This window comes from Dromaius novaehollandiae, chromosome Z (genome assembly GCF_036370855.1).
Source record: "Dromaius novaehollandiae isolate bDroNov1 chromosome Z, bDroNov1.hap1, whole genome shotgun sequence".
Taxonomy (NCBI): domain Eukaryota; kingdom Metazoa; phylum Chordata; class Aves; order Casuariiformes; family Dromaiidae; genus Dromaius; species Dromaius novaehollandiae.
The window spans coordinates 26087010-26102381 of NC_088132.1; the positions used below are offsets into that span (position 1 = coordinate 26087010).

Below are 15372 nucleotides of genomic sequence, written 5' to 3' on the forward strand. Positions count from 1 at the left end.
AGAAGTCTTTATTTCTCTGTCAGTCTGATTCAATTATACATGCAATATTTTCTAAGATACTGTATAAAATAATTTACACATCATTTGTGTTCTTTTCTGCACATCTTAATTTTCTAATTCCCCAAAAAAGTAATTAAATTGGTTAGGCATACTTTGATCTTTAACAGTTATATTCCTTTAATTTAAATGTAAAAATTCTCATTTTCTTCAGCATAACTTCATCTGCATTAGGCTTAGTGGAAATGAAACTGCTCCTCTTAACAGTTTTGAAATTCAAAACTTTTACACAGCAGATGTTTCAATGCTTGGTATTAGAATGGCACAGCAGGCAAAATACAGCTTTTCCTGCATTGTATGCTTACCAGCATCTCTAAATACTGGACCAGGAAACAGCTGTAGGTATCGACAATTTTAAGTTACGTAGCGCTCCCTCACATGTCTTTAGAGCTGGTATATTCCTCTTTATAGGTGGGATATTCCCGGTACAGCTGTACATTAGCTGATGAAAAGCAGGATGGGCTATCTGTGCCGTGTGGGACGGAAGGCGAGGTGTAAGAAGCAGCAGTCTGCTGGATGCAGAGGCCAACTCCTCGCCTCGGCCTGGGGAAGGCAGAGATTTCCTGATGCTGCAGTGGCAGCTCAGACCCGTGGGGCAGCGTCTGCCCTTGGTTTCGAAGGAGACTACGTGGTCCTTCGGAGCGGGGCTTTCTCCTCGCAGAGGGAGCAGCAGAGGTCAGCCGGCGTGGGGAAAAGAGGCATTTCTGCTTCCTGACCCTGGCAGCCCCGCAGCAGGACGGTAACCCTTGCTCCCAAGTGCGATTTTTAAATTAGTAGATATTAAAGGCTTATTTTTAGAGTTTTGTCAAATTAAAGACCATCTCATTTCAACATAAGGGCATAACATTTCCTGTCACTGAGCTAAGCATCCTACTTCTCTCACACAACGTGTGGCTCAGATCCCTGTCTGTGAAAGTTAACGGAAAGGTTTCCCTGGCTTGACTGTAGCTGAGATACCAGCTTATGATTTTGTAAAGATGAAAAAAAATAATTAGTGGATGCTGTTGTGGGGAAAACAGACTGGCTCAGGGTTCACTCCAGGTCAAACTGAAGAGTGCCCTGTATCTGAATATATTTAGGCAGCTGGTAAGGTGCCAGTAGAGAGCACACAAGGTCGGGTAGCCAAAGCTTCTCTAATTACAGAAAAAAATGTTGTCTATGTATATTTACATGATATTTCTTCAATATCAGCACTATTTGAAGGGAGAAGCACCCAAAGGCTTGGAGTGCTTAAAAGTTTTTACCAGATTTGAAAATTAAATAGAAAGGTTGCCATCCTCAGGCTTCATCTTGTCTTTCCCCGGTCCCCTCTGGCCCTGTCCTGCCGCGCGTGTCTCAGCACGGGCAGGAGCTCCCTCGGGCAACCCTGTGGTGGGGCCTGGGGAAATCACCTCTCCTACTCACCAAATCCTCTGTGAAACACAGCCCTCTTGAGCCTGCCTTTGCCTGGGAAATGACAGCGAAGCAAAGCCTGCAAAATATTTTAAAGACTGGCTTAAGATGGGTATGCAAAAGAAAAGCCCCCTTGGAAACTGCAAATAACCTCCTGTGCACAAGTAATCTATAATTTAGCTGGGTTCATACATCCATCTCAGGTCCTTCAGTGAACATCTTTATGTACTGTATAAAGTTTTTACTTATTTTCCTCGCTGCACTAGCATTCAGGCCGGAGCTCAGCGCTGGGCTCATTCAGTATCCCACCCTGGGAGGAGGTCTTCACCTGGAGACGCTCTCAGCTCCTCTGCTGAGGGTGTGTTTCAAAGCCAGTCTCACACCTTTCCCCTTTCAGTGGAAATTCCCATTAACTTTAGGAGAATTGAGCCTGTTCCCCTCTGCCCATCCTGTTCCGGGACATCCATAGCACTGTGCCTCGTGCATGCAATACCCACCAGCCGCACGTGGGTCTCTTGGGAAGGTTGCTGTGCTGTGCTGCTTGCAAAAGCACTTCTCCATGCTGATATATGTGTATATACATATTTTTTGTTTAATTCCTTTCTCCATCTCTCCAGGCTTTGTTCTCTGTGCCAAATCCAGTGTTAGTAGACAGCTCACCAAACATGCATTGGTCAGTTAGATGCTACGTGGAGGGCTATCGCAGGGACCAGCTGACTCAAAATGCAGTGAAGCTCTCTCTAAATTAAAATCCTTACCTAAGGTGACGGTAACAGCTGCTATGTTGATGTTCCCTTTTTCCTGCAACTTCTTTCCAAGGCTGTGGCAGACTACACGGGAAAGCCGAACTGATGGCTCGGCTCTGTGACATTAGTCTGGCGTAATCATGTTTCTTTACCTCTTTCCTTTTCCTGAGCCATATTTTAGTATCCCTCCTACAGAGGTGAGAGTCAAATTTTGCAGTTCAGGTGTGCGCAGCTAAAGCAGAAGCCCTTAAGCTGTATTTCGGGTGGAGCAATGTTGCCATCTGGTGAGCAGTTAAAAATGTGCAGCATGTGCATTTCTGTGCAGATACCCTTAGGACATATTTCTTATCACCATTACCTCTTTAAAGGTGACAATCAGAATATATTAATATTTCAGTTCCGTGCTCATTTCAGTTCATCTGACATAACTTAGACCCCCTTCTCCTGTAATTTTTTTAACTAATTAATTAATTCTTTCCCCTTTTCATACACTCGAGAAGAGAGCAGAGAATGGCAAGGTTTAAAACCAACTTGACAGCTTTCCTCAGTTAGAAAATATTTCAACTTCATCAAAAATGGACATAAAAGTAGAGGAATAAATTAGAGCATTGTGATGCTGAAGCATTCTAGCTGAACTGATGCTGAAGTGAACACTTTTTTTAGTAAGCGTAGACTTTGAATTTTTTTACATCACTTATTTAGAAATAAATGTTGTCTTTACCCTCTAAGATTGCCATATAATTTGGCAGTAATATTGTAAAAATGTAATTTTTTGAAAGCTTGTAAAATTTTATGGTTTTATCTTTTTCTCTCTTCCAAATTAGCAATCTTTCTCTATTTTGTAAATTTACATACTTACGAATGAAAATTTACAGATCAAAACCAGCCTAATTACAAATTTACATAATGGCTTTACTGAGTTTATGTTGCAGGGCCCAATAGTTTAAAGGATCAAAATGTTCATAAATAACTGAATATGTTGTTATACTTTACTAAGTGCATATTTTAGCACTTGCTGACTTAAGGAGACTTAGGGAGGGCACAGTCTGTGTTAAAACTCTTGGCGTAGACTTAGAAAATAAAAAATGTTTTCTAGGAGGTACTATATTTAAGCACCAGATTTTTCACCCTGTGATTTTCAATCCACTGAGCACCCACTGCCTCCCACTAAGCGCAGTGGGCTTTGGATCAGACTCATGTTGGTTCTGGCAGTCCTCCTCAGTACACTTAGCACAGATCACAGCAGTTCAATAAGCCGGATACAATGTGCCTCTTTAACTAAACCTGGTTCAAACGTACGCAATCCAGCAATTAATCTAAAACAATTTGAACATGCAGTAGGTAGCCTAAAAGTATACTTTAGGCTCGGTTTTCCTGCAAATTCTAAAGCTTTTTGGATATTTCTGAAAGGGATTTGGCTTCTCTTTCAATTAAGTCAATTCATATGTCGAATGCAGGCCAACTAATAAAGCCACAATAATGTTACCAGTGGCAACCATTGGCAGTCTTCCTAATTGGAGTTCGATCACACTACAGACTATGCACTGTAGACATTGCCGAAACTGCCACTTTAAATATGGCCCTTTATGTTTATTGTGAGGTTAAGTGTTGCCAGCAGGAATACAATCAGAGTTCTGCTCACAGTCAGGAAAAGTTTAATTACTGTTGGTATACAATGCATGTTTTGGGGAGCAGAAATTTGCTGCTGAAAATGTGTTTTTTTGCAGCACCCAAGACCATGGGATCCTCTCCAAATTGTGGTTATGAATATTGGAATAAAACAAGCAGCTGGATTAAGTATTTAAACCAGTAAAATCAATGGCATCCTTTAACTGAAATTGAGCATGGATAAAACAAACAGGGGAGATTTCTGTGATCTTTAGCACTGTTTGACTTTTCAGCCTGTTATACCAATGAATTAAAAAGAGAAGTTAATATTAAAAACAACACGATCTGTAGCTTATACTTCTAAAGCATGAAAATATATTTCTCTAGAGTGGGTACATTTCTAATCCATTAAAGCAAGTATGTGAAATTCCTCCTTCTTCTCCAAAGATAGGAATATGTCCTTACATAACCGAACTTGACAGAATGTGTTCGTTCTATCGAGAATCCAGAAAGCAGTTAGAAAGCAACCATTTGTAGCAGTCAAAATATGTAAAGTACCATATCACGTATCCCATATATTACCATATATCATGATAATCTTCTCAGGAACAGTGCCGCGCTATGAATATTGTCAGCTTATAGATCACACAAGCAGATCGCTGTAAAGCGAGCGGTATAGCGAGTCCTGAGGTGCGCTTTGGCGGGCAGTTGTGGGAATACCTGTTCTGCTGATGCCCTGGGACGCCGCAGCGCTGTCGGCAGGAGAAGAAATGGTAACTGCCCCTTCGTGAGAAAGCCCTGAAAGGAGAAGGCTGGAGCAGGTGCCCCGACATGGAGCAGGGCCTGGGACGTGCGGAGGAGGGTGTCTTGCCAGGCTGTGTCTCACGTGCATCCTGCAAGGTGGCAACCACAGCAATGGGAATTGAGAGGATAAAGCCGTGGGGGAAAGGTGGTTTTTTAGGAATCACTGTAGTGTAGAGAGGTGACATGCTACCTGCAAAAATCAAGAGGTGTTGAGTTAGCAGTGATATGCTGCTACTCCAGCCTGGCTTTCTTCACGCTTGCTCCCCGACCCGAATAACCCTTCATCTTGGTGTCGGTGCTCCCTGTCCTCAGTGTTTTTGTATGTTGTTTCTGGGTGATGAGCACCAACAATTGGCAAACTCATCCCATGCTTTTTGAGAGCTTACTCTGGGGTTCATACTGTATTTCTCTGTCATTCTGTACCACATTGTCTGGTCTTTCTTTGACACTGAGGCAGGAGGAAGCCTCCAAAAGCATGATTTTACAGTTGTTCTTCCCAGAACACATGCAACATCACAATTTTGACTTCCCAAGACCTTAGTTCACTTTTGCACACCTCGTGCCTTCTGTTTAGTCTGGTAAATCTCACCACGCATCCCATCCATTTCACTACTTTCCATTCTACAGTTGAGAATAATGTAATTCCATGTATTATGCAGTTTGTGGTGCTGCTAACAGCTCTATGGGTAACGATGTCTTTCTTTAGATGGCCCATTCATTTTTGATACTTTCTTTCAAAGAGCAGCAATCATTCTTTTGTACAAGAGTGGAAAGATATGAGGAAAAAGTTGGAGTGAAACACACAAGAGGGAGGGGAAACAGTGCATATATTTAGTGGAAAAAATCAATGCAATGAGACATATGGGGCTGAAATTCAGACAAGAAATACTGAAGCTGAACATCAGAAAACAGTTTTGAAAGTGCAGTAGTCTTATAGGGATGAAAGTTGCATATAAATTGGAATACTTAAAGCCAGATATTAAAGCACAGAGCACTGTCTTGCATTCCTTTTTGACTGCGTGGATATCTTTTCTCTTGATGAGTGGAATCGCTGAGGTTGCTAATGATAACCAAATTGTTTCACTTTCTGACTTTATACTCTGGCACCATTTTGATCTGACTTAGTCACCGTACTGTGGGTAAATAGAAGAACTATTTTAGAATGTTTTCTCATTGCTTTTTGAAACATTTTTATTCCTAGATTGTGTAAAATCTTTATAAAAAAGTAAATGTAAGCTTGTGACAGTGAGAGAAATGCTAGGATGTATGCCTAACCTCTCCCATATACCAAATCTTTGCTACTTCACATGTGGGATGACAGATACTACTCTTACCTTTTGTATTCTTTGACAGGGCAAACTCTTTCAACTCTAGCTTAAACCTAAAATATTTCAATTGTCCCATGCATTTTTCTTGGTCTCATAGTAAGCAATGTCCACTCCAATGTTTGCTTAATCATAATAAATGAAGCTATGTTCTTGTTGCAGAACAGGCTGAATTTTAATATAAAAATCTCTTTGTGTAAGCTATGCTGGAAGAAGTTAGGAAGCAGTTCATCTCAATAAATTTGTGATAATTATACGGTGCCTGTAGAGTCTCTGTCCCGTAATTTCTAACTATTGCCTTGGTTTGTGCTTTTGCTGCCAGCTAAATGATTTCTAATTAGTAGGAAATATAACTTTTTTACTAAATTGGCTGAGACCCAGGAAAACTATTATTAGGCGGAGACCTTTAAGCATTCATAAAGATCCACCAGGATTTAACAGAACTCTGCATAGAACTGGGTCCATCCTCTGGGTTCCTCTGTATTAGGGCATAATTCAGTTGTAGTGTATTTTCCTGTTGAAAGGCAAATGAAACACTGATTTATTTGAAGGGAGAGAGGGGAAATACAAAATTCACATTCATAACTGCCTGAATGTGCAATCTGTTCCTGACACTAAGCACTCGACAACTTCAACCCAAGAGAGGATTATTCCTGAGCTAAACTCAAGCACTTCTAGACTCATATCAGTATTTGAATGTTTCGTATTGTCTTCCTAGGCTGCATATCGAATAGTGTTACAAATTTATTAAATAAAAGAGGATTTAGAAACTTGCTACTGTAACAGTTCTTGTATCTGTAACAGTTCTTGAAAGGGAATTTTTGTATATTATTACATTGAGAAGGTAAAGACAGATGAAAAATGGGATGTGCTATTTGCAACCATTTTTAGGACAAATATTCCCACTTTTTTGCCAGAAACTAAGATTTTTTCAGCCAGTTCATTTTAAAAATTTGGGGACCCTTTCTTCACATTGGACAGTAACCACAGGACATACTTCTGCTTTATTCCCTGCATTACTGCCTCCACTTCTGCCTAAGAATTTTTTGATATAGTCTGTGTAAGGAAACTACTTTGCAAAACTTTTCATGTTGCAGTCCCAATACCATTGAATTAGGGTTCAGAAGAGTGGTAATGCGATTGTTCACCTGGCATTATTTGGGGTACTACAATGTATAGACAGTTTTGACAGTTTTAAGAAGAGACAGGAATGCTTACAGCAGCCAGCCAGCCAGCCAAAGCTGTGGTGTTATTGCAGCATTAATTCAAAGTGGATCCCTGCGAGAGCTCAACTTAGGATATAAGCTGAGATGAGCTCTTAGCTACTCAACTGGATCCTAAGGGTAAGTGGCAAATTAAAAATTCATTATTCATTTTAATTGAGGATGATTATCAGTGTTTTAGGAGGCACACTTCAAAGTTCTTCAGCTCCCAGTGCAAAAGACAAGAATGCTGAGAAAAACTAGAGCCTCTCATGAGAGAAGAGAGACAAATGAAAGAACTAAAGAGCCTGTAGGAAACAGCCGCTGCAGAAGTCTGTGGATAATTTCCACTTAGCAGGCGAAATTTGCAGCTGGTGAAAGCTGTGCTCAGTCCGTGGAGCTGCTGCACCCATCCCCACCAGCTTTGAACCTGACCCCAAGTCTGAGTTTTCCCTCAGTACTGTAGCTCAAGATCTCTGAGTATTAACATTAAAAAGGGAGAACTGACTCATCAGCCGATGATAGACCCCTGCAGGTCTGTGCTATGCTGATTTATATTATCTAGGTTGCAATGTTCATTTTTCTGTATGTACTTTGGATTTAAGCAGCTCCTAACCCACCAGTGCAATGCACACTTGAGCTATTGTAACCTTTGGAGAGTGCCTTTTGTGAGGTGTCTACTGAAGCCTAAAATAAGAAATTTCAGTAGGAAAAAAAAAAAGCCCAGCTGAGTAGCTGAAACTGGAAATAGAAAAGGTCACTTGCAGTTCTAGAAGTTGTGAGCTGCAGTCCCAGATTTCTGCCACAGAGGTATAACCCATCCACTGTTGCTCTTCCCTTGCAACATACGCTTTTGGCCTGTTTTGCTGATAAAATAGGGCTTGTGCAGTCTTGCTGTTTGTCCAGTCTCTCTGTCAGGCGCTTCCTTCCCCAGTAATTTTTTAACTGTTGTCCAACTTCACATTGGAAGGGAAGCAGAGGTCTCAGAGATTTAATTTCCCACACATTTTCTGAGAAGACGCTGCTCAGCAGATGAAGGGGACAGCCAGCCTTCCCTAGGGAAGACACAGCCCTGGCACTGGGCAGCGTTCCCACCAAGCCTCAGCGAACCAGCCCGGCACAGCACTCCTTTCCCAGCCAAGCACAGCGAGGAGAGAGGCCAGCACAGGAATGATGGGTGATGTACCATGACCCATCAGGGCGGGTTTCTTCCACTAATTGTGGTATGGCTTATTTAACCATACACCAGGCCAGCGTCACCAAATGAAGCTGGAGTCCCTTTTTCCGCCTGCCAAAAGTTTACCATGCTCCAGACTGAATTTAAAAGCCAGTCATTTCAGCAGACCATCACCACTCTCTCATGCTGCTGCTGCTCCTCCTCCAGTCTCTACTCCATAGAGGCTTCCAGTCAATTTCCCCTCAGTATCTCATTCAGGAAACCCACAACTGATCTTAGAATTAGAAAGCCTTTTTGATAGATAATCTTTTAGCTTCCCCATTTGCCATTTTCAGCTTCTTCTGGACATATTCCACTATGTGTTGGCCTTTTATTACACTGCTGCATTGCAAAGTTCTGGTTAATTTATTGTCCACTATCATTTCTTATCTGTCTGGGTACCATTAATTTCTCCCACATGCTAGGTATCAGTATTGTTTGAGTTACTGCTTCCCAGTCTTTTTTAGATTGCCTTTTTTCTGATTTAAGTTTCATTTTCTGTTATTTCCTTCCAGTCTTTCTTATCATAATTTTTGGCAAGGTGTTCAGGAGTAAGGTTTGGCAGGGGAGAAGTGTAATAGGGAAATGACATGCTACAGGGCTGTTAAAATACAGGCTATTGTTTTGAAGACCTCGTCACATGCCAAGAATCAGAGTAACAAAAGGTTTAATGCCTCTTGCACAGTAGGGGCTTGTTATTCAATAAGCGCTATTGTCTGACCATCCATTTGGCTTCTTTTAGGGCCTCATCACCAGCATCTGAGCTTTTGTTACAGGAAGGGGAACATTTCTATCCGTCGTCGTGGAGCTCTGAGGTCAGCTTGGCCACTCAGGTTTCCGAAAGTGGCATTTTTGCCCTGGATGTGCTCCGAGCGCTGATGCAGCTATCAGCAGGCTCGCTCCCTCGTGGCTAGCCTCATTCCCTGCCTCTTTAGCTCCTTTTCTGGAGCTGTTCCAAATCCTCTGCTTCCCCATTTAGCTAAGCCTGGTGAAGAACTGAGTTTTCGTATCTTTCTCATTAATCAGCAATTATCTGAAAGTATCTAAAACATTTCAGATGCGTTTTCTCTCTTGTGAGTTGCTTTCATCAGGATACGGTCAAGCTCATATGGGGACCTGGAAGGGGGGATGATGACTTTTGCTCCAGTTCAATGCCTTTATCAGTTTTTAGGTGAACTGTGTTCCTGTCTGGGAGTTTGAACTATATGTTATAACTAAATTCTTATTTCTTCCGTTGCTTTGGAGATTTCTGTGAAAAACTGAACTTGTCAAACCTCCCCCTCTTTTCTGTGCAGGGAAACTAGTCCTACTGGTAGACATTTCTGTAATCCAAAGGATGAAGTTATCAGATCAGCTTTCCTTAAATTTCACTAGGATATGTGGTTTCTTAGGGTATATTTTGTCAAGTGGGTGATGTACTCAGACTACGGAAAAGTGACATTCCATAGATCATAAGTGTTGTAACCTCTCACTCCTAATGTTTAATATTTTTTGCGTTGCGATTTGGTGCCGACAGTCACCGCATTGACTGCCTTGGTGTGTTTTCATTTTAAATCTTTGGAAATTCAGAGTCAGTATGAGCCAACAGTATCTAACTTTCTTTGTCACCCCTAAGAATAGATGAGAGTCTACAGCTAAAATAATGCACCATAACAGAAAACTAGTCAGACATATGCAGGACAGATATGCAATATAATTAATCATTCCACGGTATATATTGTCTGAGTATTTCTGATGTTTCAAGACCTCATATTGGTTAAAATTATTGTTTGCTTGATTCATCATGTTGTTTCTAGTTTATTTCTCTGGGAGCAAATACTTCTTTCTAGAGTTTTTTGTTGTTGTTGTTGTTTTAAGTTACACATGATATTTGTATAAAATGTTCGTGCAAAGCAGACACAATTTCAGAGTACCAATACTAAGAACACTTCAAATTAAGAACCAAACTGCCTAAAAGAAGTGCTAGCATGTCACAGTGCATGCTGGAGTTTAGTTGCTTGAAACTTTTTATTTTCTGTAGGACGTTTCCTAGACAGAATTAATCTCCTAGGATATACTATGGACATCAACTTCTCATGGTATCATGTAGTATCAAGTGACCATGATGCGTGATAGGAGATACAGCATAACATAAGAAACCCAACATACAACAAAAGAGGACAAATGCAGCACCTAGACAAAAATCTCTGTTTACATACTATGGCAGACATGCATTAAAAGCCTTACACTTTACAGCTGTAGTTATTATAGTGCTGATAGTATCCTATTATACAGGCTAAGTATTTTGTTTGAGTTAGAATTACTATTTTTCACTCAACACAGCAAATGCTCTTTGTAAAATACTCTTTGCAAGCTCTGATAACTGAGTGGTCAGCATCATCACCTTTAGTTGCCTTCTCACAAAGGAAACCTTGCAAATTTGCTGTAGTTTATGCACAATGGAGGCTGACAACATTTCAGCTGGAAACATAGCCCATGTTGAGGTCACAGGAAAGGTGTTGTCGATCATGGTGCTTGCAGCCCTTCCCAATGTGATTCCTGGTTATAGTTGTTGGCTCATAGTGGCAGACACTACATGAACAAAAGCCAAGACCCAATATCTGGAGTAACTGTGGCAGACTCTTGGCCTGGAGGACAGGAGGGACACGGCTGCTGAGCATCACCCCAGCAGGATCCCTCCACAAGGTCGAGGCCACAGCCTCTGCACTGAGACAATAGCTCTCCTCCTGCTGTACGAACCTATTTGCCTTCTCTCCTTTTTCTTTGTAGTTCTGTTAAAAGAGTTCATCTATTGAACTCAGTTGCCAGCAACACTTCAGAGCAGTCAAGTCATCCCAGTATTCCAGAAATTCACTGTATTTTTGGGTACACCACAGTACCTGTGCTGCATGTCAGGACAGGTTGATATTAGATGTCAGTACCTTATTCCTAGTGATTGTCATTAAGTTCTTTCTAAATGGAATTGCAGAGGTGCAAACTGATTCCAACTTCATTATCCAAAAAAAAGCGAAAATCTATTTGAAAACCTCAGAAAAAAGGCTGTGGACTTTGCAACCATTTGAGAGCTATGTTCTTTGCTCTGCCTCCTCGCATATCTTATGTTGTTGGCCCCTCAGAGAAGCCAAGACAAGTTTTTACTTCTCTTCCTTTTTGCACCACGAGAAATGCCATATTTGCGTAAAGCTGGAGTTCCTTCTGCTGCATACGCTGCCTTCTAATCAGCCAGCCAAGCGAGCAGCCAGGCCCTCGTCCCCGAGAGCAAGTGCACCCTTTCCATGACGCGCTCTGCCTTGCCTAGCCCACGGCACAAAAATTTAAAGTCTGTCCTGCACCTGGTTCCTCTTTGGACAGCCACATTCAGTGCTGCTGCTTGCTGCTATTGCCTTAAGGCCTGTGAACATCTAAATGTGTTTTAATGCCGGCTTAACATAAGCATAAGTATGTAAGGAAATAACTATGCTTACAGCTGGATAGGGGTAAAACAAGATGCCACCCCACAAAACTGAAGAGTTTTTGAAGTGCCACTCAACTGTTGGGTCCTAAGATAAATACATAAGGGGTAGGAAAAAATTAAAAGAGTGGGGTGGGAATCTTCACAGTAAAGTAGCACTGCTAATCAAATATATTTTTAAGTCAGTGAAGCAAAAGGGTCTTATTTTCAGACTGTTAGCCCTCAGGCCATTTATCTGATTTAAAATCTGGCTATGCAGTAATGCCAGGGTTTATTTTCTCTGTGTCAAGAACGTGGATAATTGCTGCTTTACGCAATGAATGGTGAGGCTAAGGGAGCTGGATTAGGAAGCACGAGAAAAGAAAGAATAGCCCATGGGGGAGAGAGCAAAATCCTTTGCTGCTCAGAATGGGGAAATGTAACAAAAGTTAAAATTATACTACTTTTACAGGTGGTTTAGATACAAACCTCTTTCTTTGTCCATACTTCAGTTTCATCTGGTTAAATCCGTTCAGTAACATAAATGGCAAAATCTATCAATTCGAGCTTAATTTCTGCAGTCAGGTTTGCTGTGGTTCAGGATATTTCCAGAAAGCTGATTCTGTTAAAACTGCATTTAAATAGAACATGTTGGAGGTTAAAATCTGAAATTTGGTGCTTATGAAAGAATTCTTCTTGAATTGCATTTCTTTAATCAACCTTTGCTGATTTGCCTTAAAAAAAAAAAAAAAAAAAAGGCTCTTTAAACTTCATCATCTTTTTATTCTAACATGCCCAATTACCAATTATAAGGGTTTTTTTACTACAAAATAAGGCAGCCTACCAGCATGGGATGCGAATTCCATCTATCCTTCCATGAAAGAATGGTGGATGGATCCCTGCACTCACTAACGTGCACTTTTAGTTTTTTTTACCCCGAGTCAGTTCTTCCATCAGGAAGCCTAAAGATAGCACTGGTCTGTTAAGTGATCCCCATAAAGATTGCACTGGGCAGGTTTCATTGTCACTGCAAAAACCTGGAGCCCTTTTGTGGTGGGGTTTCAGCACCCATCCACTGACTTTCAGTTTGTTAACTATGCCAGTAAAATAGCTCTCATTTAAAGGATACTCCTACAGCAGTGATCGCAGTGAGCTTATACATGTGTACGTTCATTTTTAAATTATGTTTTTAAATTTGATTAATACATGACCAAAGAAACAGTCATATTTTGGGCTCCAAAGCACCAAGTCCATCCACTGTGCTCAGACTGTTGAGGATACGGATGAATAAACGATGAAATTCCTGGTACTTTTTCTTTTCCATGCTCGGGTCTGGCCGATGCATTGCCGATGTCTTTTTGCATGTCTTCTTTTTGAATGTGGTCTCTGCTATGTGAGGTTCTGTGGCAAGCATTTCAGTTCAGTCCTATGACTTCCACTTGTTTCCTTGTTGAAAGGTATTTCATTTAAGCAATTTCTCCAGGCTGAAACCCAAAGCTTCATTAGATATATAGACCTCAGAGCTGCAAAATTCAGGAATCATTGCTCTTCCTACAGCATGCTTTATCCAGAGATTTCAACTTCTGCTGTTAATGAACTCATGTTGGAAACTTTCTGTGAAAATCTTTCTTATCCAGTCACATGGTTTGAAAGGCAAAGACCTACCTCCAAATACTTCTCAGAGAAGTTTGCTGTTTGTTTCAATGGGATCTCAGGCCAGCGCTGACCACTTCACTTTCCCCAGATGTCCTGTATTCCACAGTACACAGTAGTTTATAAGGTTGTGGTTTCACAGTAACTTTAAGGTAACTTAATTCTGTGCTGTCACAGAAAAGTTGAATCTGTCCCTCCCCCTTTTCCTTCTAAACCCCAGACTGCTAGGTACAGCTCTTGTCCCTCACTAGCACCTGTCTCCATGCTCATGCCCAGCAAAAATCAGAAATGGATCCAGCTGAAAAATAACTTGAGAAAAACAGAAAAGACTCTTTTCCTGCTTCTCTGATGTGAATCGTCTCAAGGTCATGCAAATGCCCATCAGGACTAAGCTGCCAGGACTGGACAGCTGTACAGACCCATGGCAGACAGAAGTGATTGGGGTCTCAAAACCATGTTTATTTAAACATGGCGACAAAAATTCGTGTCCAAAATGAAAGCATCCAAACAGTTTCACAAGACCCGTTGTTATTTTCATGTGCAAATCCACAAAAAGTTGAGCATCCTCTGGCTTTGAGTTGAATACCAAAACATTTTGCAACAGACATTTTCAGAAATAAAAAAAGAGACAGTGAGTGAGTTAGAAAGGTACCACTGGAAAAAAAAAAATGTTTTTCTGAAAAATCTGCATTTTCCAACAACTTTAATGTTTTCAGCATTTTGCTATTGCAAATCACTGTTCACTGGGATGTTTCATGCAAGCTGTTTTTTCTTCTCCTCTTCTCAGATCGAATTGCACAGAATATCATTAAATCTCATTTGGAGACATGTCAATATACAATGGAGGAACTACACCAGCTAGCATGGCAGACTCACACATATGAAGAAATTAAGGTTTACCAGAGCAAGGTACTATCCTGTAATATGCTTTTTCTTCTTCTCCCCATTGATTGAAATGGTTACCAGTGTAACATATTGGGCAAGGCCATGCTGATGAGTTTCTTTTCAAAGAGGTTAAAAATAAGCTTTTAAGTGCCTTTAAGGAGCCTGGTTACTGAAAGCAGAGGAGTGACGGTTCATAAAAGGAAGCAACAGCTTTCCAGCATGTCGAAATGTTTGCTGGTGTCAAGGCTCGGGAGTGGTTATAGGATCTAGCTGTCCACTCACAGTTACCATAGGCCTAAACTTTTTGCAGAATTTCAGTTGACTTTAATGTCACCTGGATTGGCCCCTTTCTGTTGCAAGAGTTTGCAGAAAATAGGACTACATAATTTTGTTTCATGTCATTCTGAAAACTGTTAGACATGTGTCCCCCTTTCACGTGAGTAATAAGTATTTTCACTGCAAGCCAAGTAAATATCCATCACTTCTAGACATTAGATAATGATGAAAGCAAAGTACTTCTTGAAGGGCAGTTGTTCAAAAGTGACTGGAAAACTGATCTAAATACATTTTCAGTCTACCTCTATGATTTGCAGGTCAAGCTGGTTCAGGATATTGCTCACTAGTAGCTCTTCAGATGTAGTCCAGCCCACAGAAACCCAGCTGTGTCCTTCGTGCCTTCTCGCTTGTATCACTAGCAACGGTTCTGCAACCAAAATTTAGCTGACATATTAGTTGGTCAGACAAAAGACAGAATAGAGTTCCTTGAAAGCTTTGTGGCTTTGCAGGGCTGGCAGGAATAAAAACACACTACAGCTTGCAGAGCTATGGCACACAACCCAACAGCATCGATGTGCATGTGCACACAAGTGTGGACAAGGAAACTAGCATAAATCTGGTGTAATCACTGTTCAGACTGCAATGACGCTTTAATGACTTTTTTTAGAAGTTTTAAGCTAGCAGAAATATTCTGCTAGATGACTTAATTGCATTGCCCTGCTTTCTCTCTAACGGTGCTCCGGGATGTTTACGTTTTTTGTGTCACTGCTGTGTATCC

General features: G+C 41.0%; 1 protein-coding gene across 1 annotated transcript in view; it reads left to right on the top strand.

The window, feature by feature from the left end:
- LOC112983254 (nuclear receptor ROR-beta) overlaps window positions 1-15372 on the top strand; it is a 144189-nt gene that overhangs the window by 110251 nt on the left and 18566 nt on the right. Inside the window, exon 5 of the mRNA XM_026100245.2 lies at window positions 14221-14342. Within this exon, the coding sequence (XP_025956030.1) occupies window positions 14221-14342 (122 nt within the window). The remainder of the gene's footprint in view (window positions 1-14220; window positions 14343-15372) is intronic.